The following is a 15,853-nucleotide window of genomic DNA, read 5'->3' on the forward strand; positions in this document are numbered from 1 at the left end:
CCGCGCCGGGCCGGGGTCCCCGCGCCGCCGCCGCCTCCCCCCGCGCGGCTGTTCCAGCAACGCCGCCCCCCCCCCCCCCCCCCGCCCGCGGCCGCCGCTCTTAAAAGGGCGATGGCAGCCTGGAAGAGGCGGTGGGGACAGCGTGGGGGGGGTGGAGGAAAAAAAAAAGAAGGGGGGCGCGCGCGGAGGGGAGAGGGGTGGTGGATGGGGACACGGACGCGAGGGGGTGGGCACGGAGGGGCGGTGACACAAGGGGATGGGCACGGACGCGGAGACGGGCATGAGAGGGGTGGACATGGAGGGAGGAGGAGGCTGGGGGGGTGGGCGCGAAGATGGTGGACACGGGGGGACGCGGACGCGAAGGGGGTGGGTATAGAGGGGCACTGACACGAGGGGATGGGCGCGCACACGGTGGTCGCGGAGGGACGCGGACACGAGGGGGTGGACACGGCGACACGGACGGGAGAGGGCGGACACGGACACGAGGGGGTGGACACAGATGCAAGGGGGTGGGCATATAGAGACTCGGACATGAGGGGGGACACGGACACGGGGAGAGGGGGACACACGAAGAGGCATGGGTGTGAGGCGTGGACGTACATGGACACTAACACGAGGGGATGGACTCAGACACGGTGGACACACGGACGTGGATGTGAGAGGGTGGCCACGGAGGGACTCGGACACGGAGGCGAAGGGGTGGGGCATGGAGGGACACCGACACGGAGCGGGGCAGACACGGAGGGCCATGGAGGCGTCGCCCCCTCGCAGAGCCTCGTGGGTGCCCGCACGCCCTCCCCGGGCCGCCGCGTTAATTGCACCAAACATCATTAAGCCCCTGACAACCCCCCAACCTCCCCCACCTCCCCTCCCTTGCTCCAACCCACTTCACTGGGCACCACGCTTGCCCACGCGTGCGCCCGGGGGTAGGGGGGGTGAGTGTTGAGGGTCACGCGAGGCCGTGGGGATGCTCAGCACCCCTCACTCCAACCCCAAAACCCCCCACCCCGGGCTCCCCCCCAGGCCCCAGGAAGCAGCACCAGGGGTCACAATCCCGCAGCCCCCCAGGAAAGGGCCGGGGGCGGGGTCCGGCGGTGGGTTGGGGGTGCTGAGATGGGGGGGGCTGCCCCCCCTGTCCCCCCCCCAGGCTGGCTACGCCCTGGCAGGGTGACACGGGACAACGGGACCCGCCTGTTCCTCTTCCCGCACCCCCGCCTGCGCCAGGCAGAGAGGCGGCCGGAGCGCAGGCGAGTTGGGGTGCTGGGGTGAGGGGGGGGGGGTGGAAAAAAAAAAAAAAAAAAAACAAAAAAAAAACCCCACACCCCTTTGGGTGCTGCTCTGCCCTGGGGAGAGCGGGAGCGGGGTGGGCGCCAGACTGGGCTGCAGTGGGAGGGGAAAACCAGCAGGTTCAGTGGGAATGGGGTGGCAGGGGGGGGCTGCTTAGGTGGATGTTGCTGATCTGCCCCCCCCCCCCCCCCCCCCCCGTTTCCCACCCAGGCGCCCGGCGGGGCCATGGAGTGCCCTGTGACCCCCCTGCTGCTGCTGCTGCTGCTGCTGCTGCTGCGCCCCGCGGCCCCCGCGGCTCCCTGCGTGGCCGTGCCGCCGGCTGCCCCGGCCGAGCTGGATTTGTCCAACAGCACCCAGCAATGCGCCGAGCTGGACTGGGGCCCCTTCCAGCACCAAAAACGGCTGTGGCTCAGCCGAAACGGCATCGCCGCCCTGAGCCCCTCATCCCGCGTCGGGCCTGGGCTGGAGGAACTGGACTTGTCGTACAACCGGCTGCGGGAGCTCCCGGTCGCCTTCCTGAGCCAAGCGCGGGAGTTGCGGCAGCTCCAGCTGCAGCACAACGGGCTGCGGGAGCTGCCGGGTGGTTTTTTTTGCCAACGCCACGGCTCTGCAGAGCCTGAGGTTGGAGGGGAACCCCCTGCCCGCCGTGCCCCCCACCGCCTTCCAGGCCAGCCTGCGGTTCCTGGCCGTGCCGTGCCGCTGCGACGTGGTGGGCGACGTCCTGGCACCCTGCTCCTGCTCCCGGCCCGAGTGCGCGGCGCGCCGGTGCCGCTGCCTCACGGACCACCGCGACGACTTCAACGTCACCGATTTCCACGCCCGGGAATGTCAGGGCAACGTGGGGCTGGTGGGCGGCTTGGCCGGAGCCGCCGGCGCGGTGGCCGTGGTGCTGGTGGTCGTGGCCGTGGTTTGTTACCGGCGGAGGAAAGCAGCCACCGCCGTTGCTGGCACGGGGTTGGGTAAGCGGGAATCCACCATGGGCCACGGGCAGCCCCGTTACATCAGCCGGGCCACCGAGATCGGCACCACTGAGATCGGCACCGACGATGCCACCGCTGCCGCACCAGACTACGAGAACATCTTCGTGACGCCCCGCGCCGCTCCGGCCGCCGCACGGGGCTGGACGCCGGGGTGGCAGGAGGAGCGGTACAGGTGAGGGTCCGGCGCGGGGACCGGCTGCTCGGGGCATGTCCCATCCCCTCCGCTGCTGAGTCGTACTGGCTCACGTCATCCCGTGCCATGCCGTGCTGTGCCAAGTTGTCCCGTCCCATCCCGTCCTGTCCTGTCCTTTGCCATGCCATGCCATCCCATCCCATCCCATCATCCCTTCCTATGCCATGTCATGCCACCCCATCCCTTCCCAACCCAACCAATCCCATTCCATCCCTTCCCATGCCATGCCGTGCAGTGCCTTCCCTTCCCTTCCCTTCCCTTCCCTTCCCTTCCCTTCCCTTCCCTTCCCTTCCCTTCCCTTCCCTTCCCTTCCCTTCCCTTCCCTTCCCTTCCCTTCCCTTCCCTTCCCTTCCCTTCCCTTCCCTTCCCTTCCCTTCCCTTCCCTTCCCTTCCCTTCCCTTCCCTTCCCTTTTTGTCCAGTCCCACCCAGTGCCCCCCCACCCCACCCAGTGCCACCCACGCCATCCCCACGGCCCAGGCACTGAGCCCTTTCCCCGCAACCCCAGAGCCTCCCCGTGGCATTTGCTCCCCAATCCCGCCCCCCCCCAAACCTGCCCCATCCCCTGGGCACGGTGGGGCAGGTGCCACCCCCCTGTCCCCCCCTCAGCCCCCAGGTCCCAGTGGATGACGATTATTTCCTGGAGAGCGAAGCCACCCCCAGGGACCAGCCCATCTACGCCAACACGCAGAGCTCCAGTGAGGACAACGTCTACATCATCCCCAACCAGTGAGGGGCCGGGGGGTTGGGGGGGGGGGCTCCCACCAATGCTTCTCCCCAGGGCTTTCCCTGGTGGCCCCCCCCCAGCCCAGAGGGGATGGGGATGGGCGCTCCCCATGGATGAAGGCTCTTCCCACAGCTGGGCCGAGCACACGCATGGTCCCCACACAAGCATCCTGCCAGGGACGCCTTTCTCAGGGAGGAGAGGGGGGGTTGTTATTTTTAATTCCCTTCCCCCCCCCCCCCCCCCCAGCCCCCCTCCTTCGCCCCAGTTCCCACCGCAGGGCGAGGGCTGAGCACTGGCACTTCCTCCCGGGGCCGGTGGCCACCGACCGCAGGGACGCTTCGGCGCAGCATCCGCCGGCAGCCGGCACGCCAGAGCCTTCCCGGCTGGGGACACGTGTGGGGGCCTCCCTCCCCCCCTCCGGGCCCATCTGGCAAAGCAGGGGGCTGAGGGGGGGGCGACCTCTTCCCCTTTCGGCTGCCAATGGAGAGTGTCGGGGTGCACGTGCGCTCGGGGACACGCTGGCCGTTGGGGACATCCAGGCACCGGGACCAACCCTGCTGTCACCTGAACCCCACTCCCCCTTTTCCTGCTAAATCTGCCAGTTTGGGGAATGGAGCAAAAGTCCCTTTTTTTTTTTTTTTTTTTTTTTTTTTTTTTTTTAATGCTCCCTACATGATCCTTGAGCTGCCAGGCTGTGCGCCCCAAGCGGGCTGGCAACCTGGGGACATGGGGTCCCCATGGCTTGTCTGGGTGTCACCCCTGGCTTTGTGATGCTCCACTATGCCCCATTAAATGGCTTAATTATCTTAAATTAGTTGTGTAGCTCATGCTGGGAGCCCTGGGCAGGACATGGGGTGGCTGGTGCTGTTCCCAGCTGGATCTGTCCCTCTGGCAGCAGCTGGGTGGCACCAGTCGAGCGGGGCCGTGGTTCGTTATCTGTTAATGACACTGACAGCCCCAATTAAAGGGTCTCGGTAGCACAGGGGAGGCTGGAAACATGAACCTGAAGGAGCTTCTTGAGGCTGGAGGTCCCTGGGGGAAGTGCCTGGAGCTCCCAAAGCCCATGTCCCCAGAAGAGGGGTCCCAAGGGACCAGGACCCTCAAGGATGGGTCCCCAGAGCCCGTGTCATTTTGGCTCAGGTCCCCAGGGTGGAGGTTGCTGAAGCCCAGGTCCCTCGAGTCCATGTCCCCAGAGTGGATGTCCCCATAGCTTGTGTCCCTCAAGTCCTGGTCCCCAAAAACCCCATCTCCAGAGTGGATGTCCCCGTATCCCGTGTCCCTCAAGCCCAGGTCCCCACTGGGAGCTGATGAGGGGCCAAGCAGCCCAGGACACCCCCGGGATGTGCTGGAAGAGGGTACAGAGAGGAGCTGTGACCAGCAAAGCCACCCCATCCAGCTGTGCCGAGTCCCTTGGGGGACACAATGTGTGTCACCGACCTCCGTGGTGGCAGAGCTCGGGGGAGCCGTGGTCTCCCCCACCCCTTGGTTCCCACAGAGTCCCACGGCTGGAGGTCCCTGGAAATCGGGCAGCGGCCGCAACCCAGCTGGCCGTCCCACCTGGGGTGGGGGGGTCAAGGCTGCACCCAGCACCCAACTCAAGGACACAAACAACTCAAAGGTCTCTGGGAGCATCGCCCAGGCATTACTCACCTGCTGGCGGGGCGGGGATGGGGCTGGCCCGGGCCTGGAAAGCCATAAGGATTTACCAGTAAATCCATATGGCATCAGCTCCCAGGCGGTCACTTGGGGAAGAGGGGGCTGAGGGTCCCCGGCTGCGGGACCCCCGGCTGAAGGTGACCTGCTGTGGGGCTTCGGTCAGAGACCCCCAGCCAGTTGTGTGAGAGGAGCAGCCAGCACCCATGTTCCCATCACTTTATTTATATACATCATTATATTTTTTCTGTTTTATAGAAATATATAAAATACAAATACACACATGTACAAAAAAAATAAACAAACAATAAAACACTTTTCCCAAAAAGGTATTTTGCTATAAAATACAATAAATTAACAATAAATAAGAGGATTGTATAAATAAGTCTCTAAGCGGAGAAGAAATGATGCTCAGATGTGGGGTGGGCTGCATCCACCCTGGGGACAGACCTGCCCCCTGCCCATTTGGGCTCTCTTAGGTGGGAAGGATCCACCTCCTGAAAGAAATACAGTTTTAAATAAGATAAAAGAGGGGGGAATAAGTTACTGTGGCCTGTGGAGGGGGGTTCACAACCAGAGACCCTGGGGCTGAGCTGGATGGCAGAGCCAGGGCCGGTGTGGAAGCATTTCATGCCGCGGGGTCTGGTTTTTGGGGTGCCGGGGCTGCCGGGAGGTGGGCAGGCTCTGCCCCATCCGGGCGGTGACGGGTCCCAGTCCGAGCTGGAGGCGATGCCATCAGGCACAGTGGCACTTGGTGACCAGCATGTCCTCGAAGAGGGTGGACACCAGCCTGCCCTCGCTGTCGTAGTGCATCAGCACCATGGGGTCGTAGCCGGCGGGGACGCAGCAGGGCGGCGGGGTGGCTTTGGAGAGGGAGTGCATGCGGGCCTTGATCTGGGCGTGCATGCTGGCTGGCTTGTAGTTGTGGGGACAGGAACCCTCGCAGAACCTCATGTAGTAGCTGTTGGGGGCAATGACCCAGTCCGACCAGCCGATGTCCTGGAAGGAGACCTTGAGCGACTTGAGGCAACACTTCCCATCGCTCTTCCCGCACTCCTCCTCCAGCCCCCGGGCTCTCCTGGCCCCCCGACCTGTGGTCTCATGGGTTTCCACCTCCAACACCAGCGTCTCGCCCCCTGAGGTGGCCAGCAAGGCTGAGACATTGGCTGTGAAGGCCAGCTCCAGGAGCAGCGTGTCCTCAGGACCGGCAGCCCAGGGCTGGACGGCCACCGTGAGGTCCAGGCTCGTGGCGTCACGGTCCAGCTCTTGGCTACTCAGGAGCCGGGGGGTCCCGTGAGCCCCCTCCAGAGTATAGATGCTGACCCGGGGAGGCACTGAGGCGTCGAGAGGGGACATGCCGGGGGATTCCAGCGGCTGCTTAAAGAGTTTCAGCTCTGCCTGCACCACCCGGAGCTGCCGATGGAAAGTCTCGGTGCGGGAGAGGAGGAGATGGTAACGGTAGGGAGCACGGGGGTCCTGGTCTCCCAGGGGGTCTGGGTGTCCTGGGGGGTCCTGGTGTCCCCCGGGGGTGTCCAGCCAGTGCAGCACTGCAGGGACAGAGAGGACAGCTGATGTAACAGCTGGTGATCCACTCCGCCAGCCAAGGCTCGTGACCAGCTCCTGTGCGCAGCCAAACCGCCCCCTCCGGGGAATCACCCAAATCCCGAGGGATGCTGAGGCCAAGGGAAATTCGGTCCCATCCTCATTCCCGGATCACTCAGGACCCACCGTCTCCAGGGACTTTCCTGAGGGTCTCGCTGAGGGGTGGCAGCTGGTGCCAGAGCAGGTACCCCAGGACTCATTGGAGTGACCCCCACCCCATGCTCTGGCTGACCCCCCCCCCAGCCCAAGTGGCAGGAGCTGAATATTTCCCTAAATCACCCCAGATCCAGATAAAACCCCAAAGTGGGGCTCAAGCTGGGGCTCGAGGGACAGCACCTCCCTGCCTCCCCTCTGCTCACCCCCGAGCCATCTCAAACCCACGGCACCCACGGCAGCTGCTGCGCCGCTGATCAAAGCTTTCATCCCAAATTTCCTGGGTTTTGTGGTTTTAAGCGAAACAGCTCAAAGAGTGGCTCCTCCCCACCGCCAGGGCAAGGGAAGCAGCCGGGATAAGGATGACCGCGGCCACCGGGATTCATGCCCGGTCATGTCCCGGCACATGCCGAGGCAGCCGGGCTGACATGCCTGAGCGGGGACACGCTGGGGGGCACACGCGTGTGTGTGCCCAGGAGGGACGAGGGTCGTGGGATGTACGTGGAGCCACTTACGCGTGGGGGTCAGGCGATGCAGCCGCCTGGTCCCGGGCATGGCTCCCTCCTCCTCCTCCTCCTCTTCCTCCCGGCTCCGGTTCCCCATCAGCTCGGCCACTTTCTGCCGGTACAGCTGCTGCGCTCGCCGGATGCTCTCCTGGTCCAGCTGCTGCAGGATCACGGGGGGAGCAGGCATCCCCAACCGCTCCAGGATCCCCGTTTTGATGGCTTCCAGCTGGAGCCTGTCCTCGCCCCACGCGGGGGGCCTCAGCTCCGCGCCGGCGAGAAGCAGCAGGAGCAGGAGGCAGGTGAAGGTGGCCCTGACACCCCACAGCACCCTCGGCATCGTGCAGGCAGCCGGCGGGCCCAGGGGGGGATTTATTTACAAAACCTCTCACGCAAAGGCTGGATGTGCAGCTTCCGGCGATGCTGCCAGGGGAATGAATGAAGTGGACCAGACCTGACTTTATAGGAGCCGAACTTTGCCCGCCCTCCGTCCCCCCCTCCCAGTCCCAGGCTGCCGGCGGGTGACGCCGGAGTAAACACCCAGCAGGAATCTCTCCTCTCCGCCTGGGATTTCATATGGGAGCTCTAACAGCGCTTTGCACACTGGTGTGCAGCTGTGGAGATGAAAAATATGTAATACTTTTCCCCAAACACAAACGTTGCCCTTCCACCTCCCGTTTTCCCTGCGAATCGCCATGCCAGCTCATGCCCAGGGGGGATCCCCCTCACCTCCCCTGCCCCGTTGGCAAGGGGCAAGCGGCTGTGGGCAACCTCCGATGGCCTCGGAGGTGGCAGAGCAGGTGGCGGGGGGTGATGGAGAGAGGATGATGTGCACGCAGGCGAGTATCATGGCACGGCTCATCCATCCCTGCATCCTTGGCTGCCTCCTTTGTCCTTCACCTCGCGCCGGTCCCCATCGGCACACGGGTCCCTGTTCTCGCGCGGGGCTGAGCCGCGCACGCAGCCCATTCCCTATAACTCCTCAGAAGCAGAAGCAGAGCAGGGAAGCGACGGCCGGGCAGCCCGGCTCACGCCGGCACGTGCACGGAGGAGGGAGGGGACCAGCGTTGGACCTTGTCCCACCAAACTGGGTGACAACACCGCAGCCCGGTTTGCGGCAGCGGCTCCTCCGTGCAGCCAGGGGATGGCTCTGCCTCAGGTCTGGTCCCTCCTGAAGCAACGGCAGCCGGGGTTACATCATCCCTGGGCAGCCCGAGAGTGGTTGGGATGGAGTTGGGCACGCCGGGGTGACACGGATCCAGTGGGGCCACGTGTGGGTGGGACAGGACGTGCCAGACTGGGGCTGCCTGTGCACCGGGGAAGAGAAAACCCACAGTGGGAAGAAGCCACCGAGGCGGGCATGGGACCACCCATCTCTCGCCTTCTCCTAAGGGATGCTTTGACCAAAAAAACACGAGCAGAGGGATGAGAAACCCTGGATCGGACAAGATAAGGGACAGGTCCCCTCCGGCGCCGAGCGGGGCAGTTCCCAAATGTCATGACGTTGAGCCAAGCGCCTGGTCTTTAACTGCGCTCCCGCCATGGGATGAACGTGCTTACAGTAATCCCGTGATTTATGGCTGCTTATCCTCTGCTCCTCCTCGGGAGCCGGCTCCAGCCTTACTCCTGCCTTTCTCACCCAGTTTCTCAAGGGGTTACCTGAGGCAAAACCAAGCCCAAACGTTTCACGCTAAAGCACGTGAAAGGGGAAGTTTGTCAGCACGAGCAGTGTCATGTGGAGGGGATTGCCCCGGCTCCAGCTCCTCTGCCGAGCTCTGGATCCATCTTTGCATGATGAGGATGAGGAGGGGGCAGGAGGAGCCCACCAAGAGACCTCGCACCGTTTCACGCTGCCTTTCTCTGCCCGGAGCCTCCAGCTTGGAAAGAAACCCCATGTGTGGCTCACACGGAAACCTCAGGGCCAGGTTTATCTTGTGTTTCGTCCCATGCAGAGTTGAGCTCTGTCCTGCTGTGGCCACGGGTGGCACGTCACCCGTCCCTCCAGCAGCAGGGCAGGGGATGTGCTCGGATGAGCCCTCCCGGAGCATCTCCCTGTGGGGAGCTGGTCCAGGCGCTGGTTCCTCAGCGGGTCAATCCTTAAGGAGCTCCCAGGCTCTCCAAGCCCTGCTGTGATCCCCTCTCCTGAGGATTTTGTTAGCTGGGGTGATTGTGACCCTTCAGCCCCCCTCAATTCAAGGAGGAAGGGAGAGGGAGCATCACTCCAGGAGGACCACAAACCTGTGGGTGACACCCCAGGGCAGAACCGCCACGCCACCCCCTCCACCCCGAGCATCCCCAGGTCCCTGACCGGCACCAGCACCCTCCACCACCTGCAAGGTGCCAAACGTGCTCATCCAAAACCGAATCGGAGCGGCTCAGCATGTCCAGGCGCAGGAAGAGGCCCCGACCCACCAGCAATCGCACTGCCCGGCCCTTGAGCAAGACCCATCAAACCCTTAAATCCTGAAGTTCTGCTTTTGCAACGAATTTTCTAACCGTAGGTGCGTTGCGTGGTACAAGCCCCGTCCACGAGTGACGCACAGTGGCTGGCGCTCAGAGACTATCAAAGTTTGCCGAAGCCGGATGTTTTCCCCCTGAAAGGCGCCAGCCGTGGAAGTCAGAGATTTACAGTCCAGCAACAGCCATAAAACTTGTGTTTTAAGAGCAGCAGTTGTGGATGCCGCGCGACCTGTTATGAAATGTCCCGGAGTGTCCTCACCAGCCTGCAAGATGCGATTGCACAGTCCCTGGCCCTGTGCATAAACAGCATCCCACGTTTCCTCTGGTCCTTCCTGGGCCGTTTGCACGTTGTCTTTTGCATCAGAAGATCCAATTTATCAAACGCCTCTTCCCAGCAGGATGCGAGTTCCTCTCTGGTTAACGCATCCTCTGAGCATCCCTCAGCAAGGTACAACTGCAGCGCAGCTCTCACCTGCCTGGCATGGATCTAGAGCAGTTATTAATAGGAGCTTGGCCACGGGATTGCTGGTGGCCGAGGACTCCCAGACCTTGAAGGGGCTGAAACAGGAGCTGAGGATGAGGAAAAGCTGATGCCCTGGTGCTGTTACTCCTCCGCACGCAGCAAGCAGGAGAGAAACTGGGAGTTTTGGTGATTAAAGCATCACGTGGAGGCCAGTGGCTGGAAAGGCTGCTAGAAAGTCCAGGAAAAGCTCAGAGCGTGCACTGCTGAGCCTGAAAAGATGTAAATAATCTTTTTGCCTTCTCTCCATCTCTAGACAAGAGGTGAGAGGCTGGGAGCATGGTGGGGGACACGGCAGATGCTTGCTGCCATCCCCAGAGCCACCCGCAGCTCCCAGCTGAGCCAGCACCGGGGAAAAAAAGCTATGTTGCAAATGCTGAGATTAAATGCCAAAAGAAACAAGAAGGGGAACGTGAACATTAGTCATTTCCCCACAAAACACAACCCGGCTGCAGCCCTGAACTTGAACCAGCTGGAGCAGGGCTCCGGGCAGGATTGGAGAAGCTCCCAGCACCGTGCTGGACTGCAGGACAAGCCCCGAACCAGCCACGTGCAACTGGAGCTTCGTGGCTCCTCGAATGCAGTTGCTTCCCCAGCTTGATGCAATTGTGGTCAGGGGGCCAGCCCCGCTCTGCTCCCCCCACAGCTCCCACCAGCCCGGGTGGTGGGATGCTGGTGGGGGCGAGCACCAACAAGGGGGCTCTGGAGGGCTTCGATTCCCCAGAAAGCACAAAACTTCCCCGTGGCTGCTCACCCACGCACGCTTGCAGAAACCTCGGTTATTTTTGCAGCGCTCGTTATCGGAAGCGGCGAGAGGGGAAGTGCTGCCCTCCAGATTTTAGGTCTATCCGTTCCTGGCGGCTGTTGAGCAAGTGGCTCCCAAAAAGGTGCTGAGAGCCTCTGACAACAGCAAGAGCCACCCAAGAGCGGGTGTGCATCGGCCCCAGGACCGAGGGAGCGAGGTTACAGCACCCCACCATCCAGAGCATCCCGCTGCAAGGCAAACAGCATTGGACTGGGTGCTCCCCATGACCTGTGGGACCCCCTGTGGTCCCCAAAACCACTCTGGTTGAACAAGTCAGATGCTGGTGAGGTGATATTTCCTGAAAACTACTGCAAGCGAGGTAAATAATATTTTCCCATGGTGTATTTTTCAGCGAAGGGCTAAGAAAGGAAGAGCAGCACAGCTTCCCGTATCTGCTGCCACCATGGGAAGCTCCAACAAGCTCTTAGGTCTTGGTCTCTAGGGAAGTTGTTGGCTGGAGGCAGATTCAGCACTTCCAGGAGTAATTTGGGGTGAAAAAACCCTCGATGAAGGGGAGGAACCCAGCCGGCCTCTGAGGTGATCCATCGGTCACATCACGGACGGGGTTTGTTCCATCCCATCTCATTTCAGGTCTGGGAATGGGTGCAGAGGATGGGAGATGAGGGTTCTCCCTCTGCTGCCAGCGTGGGATGTTTGGGAAGCTGCATCCCGTGTTTTCCCAGCGTCGGCCGCTGTCATGATGAATCGGCAGAGTGGAAGCTGTCTTGACCTTTAGACGTTTCTAAATAAAAGACAAACAGGATGGGTCAGGTGAGCAAAAATCAGCTCTTGCCCCGTCACGGTGGGAATCACATTTTTCTGCCTTTGCGGCAAGTTTACAGCATCTGCCAAAAATGAGACTTCTGCTCCACTTGGACAAAGACATTTCTGCCTTGACTGCACCCGCGGTCAACGATTAACTTGAATTCCCAGCCCCCTCAGCCCAGGCAGTGCAGGAAATTACTCCAATCCAACCGCTAAAAATGGAAATTTTGTTTGAGGGATCCTCCCTTGCTGCCTCAACCACCTTCCTTACAGCGATGCTTTCGGCACGAGGAAGTTCTCCGCTCGCAGCGAGCATCTTTCCTGGAACACGCTCCCCGGACAGACGGATTTACAGGTTGTCTCTGTCCTCTGGCTAGGATGCTTTACAGCTTGCAGCGGTATGTCCCCTTCGGCAGACATCAATATGGTGTAATGCCTTGAGAGCATCATCTGCACGAGCAGCAGGCAACAAGCTCAGCCTGGGCAGGATCGAAGTGACGGTTACTGAGAAGAAGCTTCTCCATGGTGTGAGCCTCTGTCTGTTCAGAGGGGGACACGTCTCGCCCCTCTGACGTGCCAAAAGAGCCCTTCACTTCCATTTTCAGTTTAGCTCCCCCCAGGAACCCCCCGGTCGAGGCTGTCGGGAGCATCCTGCTCCCTGGGGACGGCAGCGCTGGGCCCAGAAGCGAAGCACAAGGCAGCGGCAGAGCGAAAGCTGCAGCTCTAACCGGGGGCCTGCCCTCCTGCAGGCACTGAGCCGCGCTCAGGAGGGACCCAGATGAGCAATAAATCCTTCCTCCAAAAAGCTTTCCAATACAGAGCAGGGAGGGGAAAAGATGAAGGAAATGAAACCCAACCTAGGCACATCCCTGAGCAGCATCTTTTTTACCACGGAAAGCCTCAGGAGATGCTACAAGGGGAGGACAACCCAGAAAGCTCCTTAAACCCACAGGATTTTAAGAGTCTGGATGCTTTTTTAAGTGCAAGGCACAATTTTGGATGAGGCGTGAGAATGAAAGCTGCTGCAGAATTAAGCGAGGTTGCTGTTAGTCTAACCTCCAACAGAAATAAATGTATTTATTTGTGAACTTGGGCATGGATCAGGCTTCTGTGTCCGTCAGGAGGGAATTAGTCACCAGAGCATGACTCGGAGAAGGGCTGTGTACACAGGGCACACTGCTCCCGCACCGGAGCATCCACTGCAGCAGGGAGCAACAAGAAGAGACTTTCCCCCAGGCCTGAGCCGTGATGCTGGTTGGGAAGCGGCCAAAAAAACCCCAGCCTGTAGCAGAGGTAGGTGGTGAATATCCATTTATATCTCCTGGAACGCTGGAGCCAGACGATGAGGTACCTCCAAGCAGCAGAGAAAAAAAAAAACATGGTTGAAATGCCACGGTGAGAAGCCCCGGCACGGGGAAATACTCGGTCAAGAGCATCATCCCTGGCATGGAAATCTCATACTGGGAATTCTCTGCTGCGCCGGGAGCCTGCCTGTCCCCAGCCACCCAGCCCAGGGTGCACGGGGCAGCAAACCTTGCCCTGGGTCCTGCCCACACATGCCTCTGCCGAAGGCAGCCAGGGCTGCTCCGAGCGGGCAGGAAATTCCAGCCATTCCCCTGCACCAGATCCGCAGCTGCGAGTTTCTGATGGAAGCTCTGGGGAGCCCTTCAGCAGAGGCTGTAAGAGAGGGTGGGCTCTCCAGCACCTTCGCCTGAGGTCAGCTTTGATTTGCAAGCTGGGAAAACGCAGAGGGTGAGCAGCCTGCCAGATGGACGCTGCCCAAAAATCCCACCTCATTTACTAAGGGTTTGGAGAGCCTGAGGAGTAGGGGAGGAAGAAAAGAGGGGGAACGGAGCAGGCTGTTACAAGAAAGAATTAAGATCTATAAGGACACAGTCCACCGAAGAGATTTCCTCCCTGGATCTCTGGGTTTGCATCCAAGAAACCCAAGTGGGATGCCCTGTGATGAGCTTCCTCACCGCCGACCAGTGAAACCTTCGATCTCTTCCTCTGAAGAGTTCCGGTTGCAAAACAACCTCACTGACACGGGGCTTACCCAAGAGCATGACATCACTTTGGAAACTGCCTTGCAGGAAAAGCTTATCACCTTATAAAGTGAATTAAAACGAGAGTGATTTCATCAGGGGTTGGCTCATGGGAGAGCCTGCGGCCTCTCCGGGGAGCACACGTCCTGGCTCACGTTTGAGGAAGATGTGAAACCTCCGCGGTGCCCATCGCACGCTGGGTGTCAACGAGAGTAATTGAAGCGGGAGGGCAGCACAGTGCTCCCACGCTGAAGAGGAGGCTGGAGAAGTCAACGAGATCGCCATGGCAGCTCAGGAAAAAAATCAAAAAAAAAAAAAAAAAAGACAGAAAAAGCAGAAATTCAAAAAGAACAGTCAAGTTTTCCCTTCTGATCCCCGCTCCAGTCACAAACCATGGTTAACTCTGCGGACCAGGGGCACGGTGAGGGTTCCCAGCCCAGCTTTTGGGCTAGGACCACAGTGTCACCTCCCCGAGCCCTGTCCCTCCTCGGTACGCTGGGCTGGCTCTGGGCTTTGCCAGGGGCAGGTTTTAGCCCTCGGTCTCAGCAAAGCTGCGTTTTGTGGTACTAAACACGCGATCCAACCCGCTCCGCAGAGCAGCTGGCGAGGGGGAAACGCTGCGTCACCAACAGCTTCCGTGCAATCGCCGCTCGCGTCGCGGGGGCCTGACATTGCTCCTTCGCCCGTGACGCCTCCATTCCTCCCATCTCTGCGACACCAGAAGTGGGGGGGGGGGAAAGCCAGGACCACAAGAATCCCCCCTAACACCACCACCGCCAGGACCAAGCTGAAGCTGTTGAAATGTTGTAGCTGTGCCAGGCTGTCCCGGCCCAGCGCTCTGGGGCGACGCTGGGTGCAGTCCGGCTGTCTGGCAGCACCATCTGGTGGCACCAGTCCTCCCCGCCGCCCCCAGTTTGCTCCCAGTCGGGACCAGTGGCAACAGGAAAGGGGGGAGCAGCCGGAAAGCAGCCAGCAGAGGACTTGTGCCTGTCCTCAGCCGAAGCCGGGTCGCATCACACCCCAAGAGGAGCAGCCGCCGTGGCAGCCAGCGGTGCTCAGCCTCCAGCCGGGCACGGCGAGAAGATGCTCTTGGAGGAGACGAGAGCTCCAGGGTCAACGACTTGCTCTCAAGGGAAGCATCAAGCAACGGAGCTTGAGCTCGATGCGCCTCAGCAGCTTCCAGACACGCTGCTCATCTTCCCACGACCCACAAGGGAGCTCTTCCTCCGGAAAAGGAGTGTGGTGGAAGAAATTGGGCTAGAAAATGCTTTGCAGCGAGTTCCCAAGTGGCTTAGGAAGCCTGCGAGGGATTTGCAGCCTGTGGCTCGAAGCCAGCTTCAGGAATCACAGCAACTTCTGGTGCCAGCGGGTCACCTGCTGCACCCCACAAGGCTTTGTTTCTGAAACCCCCTTTAGCCCAGACTAAGACCATGGAGAGTCAGCAAAATGCTGCTGCCGTTTAAGCCCACGTGAGAACAGCAAAGGGCATGTAAAGCAGAAATACTTTATTAACTGACAGATCTGGAAAAGACTGAAAAGATTTAGGGCTCACCGAGCAATGCAGACTTTGCATGACATGGCTGTGAAACGCAAGTGAGAAAGAAAATCGAGGAAGCCAATGGGTCGAGCTGCGATCGCCAGCTCCTTGCGCCTCTGCCATCAGCACGGCCCGGCTGTACCCGAATTTAACACCTTCCCCCAGGAAAGCAGCTCCAAATCCCACATCCCGTCCAGCCCCACTCGTTACCGAGGAGCAGAACATCCTCTTGCCACTCGTGCTGCAGGCACGGCAGATCCCGGAGGCACCAAGTGCAGACTGGGCCACACGCATCCCTCATCTAAGAGCAAAGAAAGAAGAGTTATTTTTTTTTGCTTGTTTAAAGTAATGCCATGGGTGGGGTAAACCCAGAGTTGGTCTTGTTCCCATTCCAGCTTCAGGTGCAGAGAGGCAACTCCAATGGCTGGAGGACCACAGCTCCAAACTCCTCTCTGAGACCCAGGGAGAGCTTCCATCAAGCCTTTCCTCGTGAATAAAAATAAAATCTGAGTAGAGCTGGTGGGTTTGGTGTGGGAAAAGTACAAGGGGGTTATTAATTGAATCTTTTCACCACTGCCTCCTGGAATTATCCAGCTTGGAGTGAAACGGGAAAGTCTCAAACTCA

General features: G+C 60.4%; 2 protein-coding genes across 2 annotated transcripts; one reads left to right on the forward strand and one right to left on the reverse strand.

Annotated features, from left to right (window-relative positions):
* Positions 1 to 85: 85 nt before the first annotated feature.
* Positions 86 to 3,996, forward strand: LRRC25 (leucine rich repeat containing 25). Its single transcript, XM_042794552.1, has 5 exons — positions 86 to 366; positions 1,148 to 1,247; positions 1,498 to 1,799; positions 1,873 to 2,439; positions 3,068 to 3,996. Exons 1-5 carry the CDS (start codon positions 257 to 259, stop codon positions 3,189 to 3,191), a joined length of 1,203 nt encoding a protein of 400 aa, XP_042650486.1. The 5' UTR covers positions 86 to 256; the 3' UTR covers positions 3,192 to 3,996.
* A 1,560-nt stretch (positions 3,997 to 5,556) lies between these two features.
* On the reverse strand, positions 5,557 to 7,436 carry GDF15 (growth differentiation factor 15). The gene is made up of 2 exons (XM_033011230.2): positions 7,109 to 7,436; positions 5,557 to 6,385 (listed from the first exon to the last, which is right to left on the reverse strand). Exons 1-2 carry the CDS (start codon positions 7,434 to 7,436, stop codon positions 5,574 to 5,576), a joined length of 1,140 nt encoding a protein of 379 aa, XP_032867121.1. The 3' UTR covers positions 5,557 to 5,573.
* Between the last annotated feature and the right edge of the window lie 8,417 nt (positions 7,437 to 15,853).

This window comes from Tyto alba, unplaced genomic scaffold (genome assembly GCF_018691265.1).
Source record: "Tyto alba isolate M040663 unplaced genomic scaffold, T.alba_DEE_v4.0 Super-Scaffold_20000042, whole genome shotgun sequence".
Taxonomy (NCBI): domain Eukaryota; kingdom Metazoa; phylum Chordata; class Aves; order Strigiformes; family Tytonidae; genus Tyto; species Tyto alba.

Bases quoted from the DNA above. Each gene is read 5' to 3' on its own strand.
- LRRC25 (XM_042794552.1), top strand. From the start codon at position 257: ATGGGCACGGACGCGGAGACGGGCATGAGAGGGGTGGACATGGAGGGA. The intron at 367-1,147 runs GTGGGTATAGAG...TCCCCCCCCCAG, and splicing joins GGGACGCGGACGCGAAGGGG to GCTGGCTACGCCCTGGCAGG. The intron at 1,248-1,497 runs GCGAGTTGGGGT...TTTCCCACCCAG, and splicing joins GAGAGGCGGCCGGAGCGCAG to GCGCCCGGCGGGGCCATGGA.
- GDF15 (XM_033011230.2), bottom strand. From the start codon at position 7,436: ATGCCGAGGGTGCTGTGGGGTGTCAGGGCCACCTTCACCTGCCTCCTG. The intron at 6,386-7,108 runs GTAAGTGGCTCC...CTGTCCCTGCAG, and splicing joins GCATCGCCTGACCCCCACGC to TGCTGCACTGGCTGGACACC.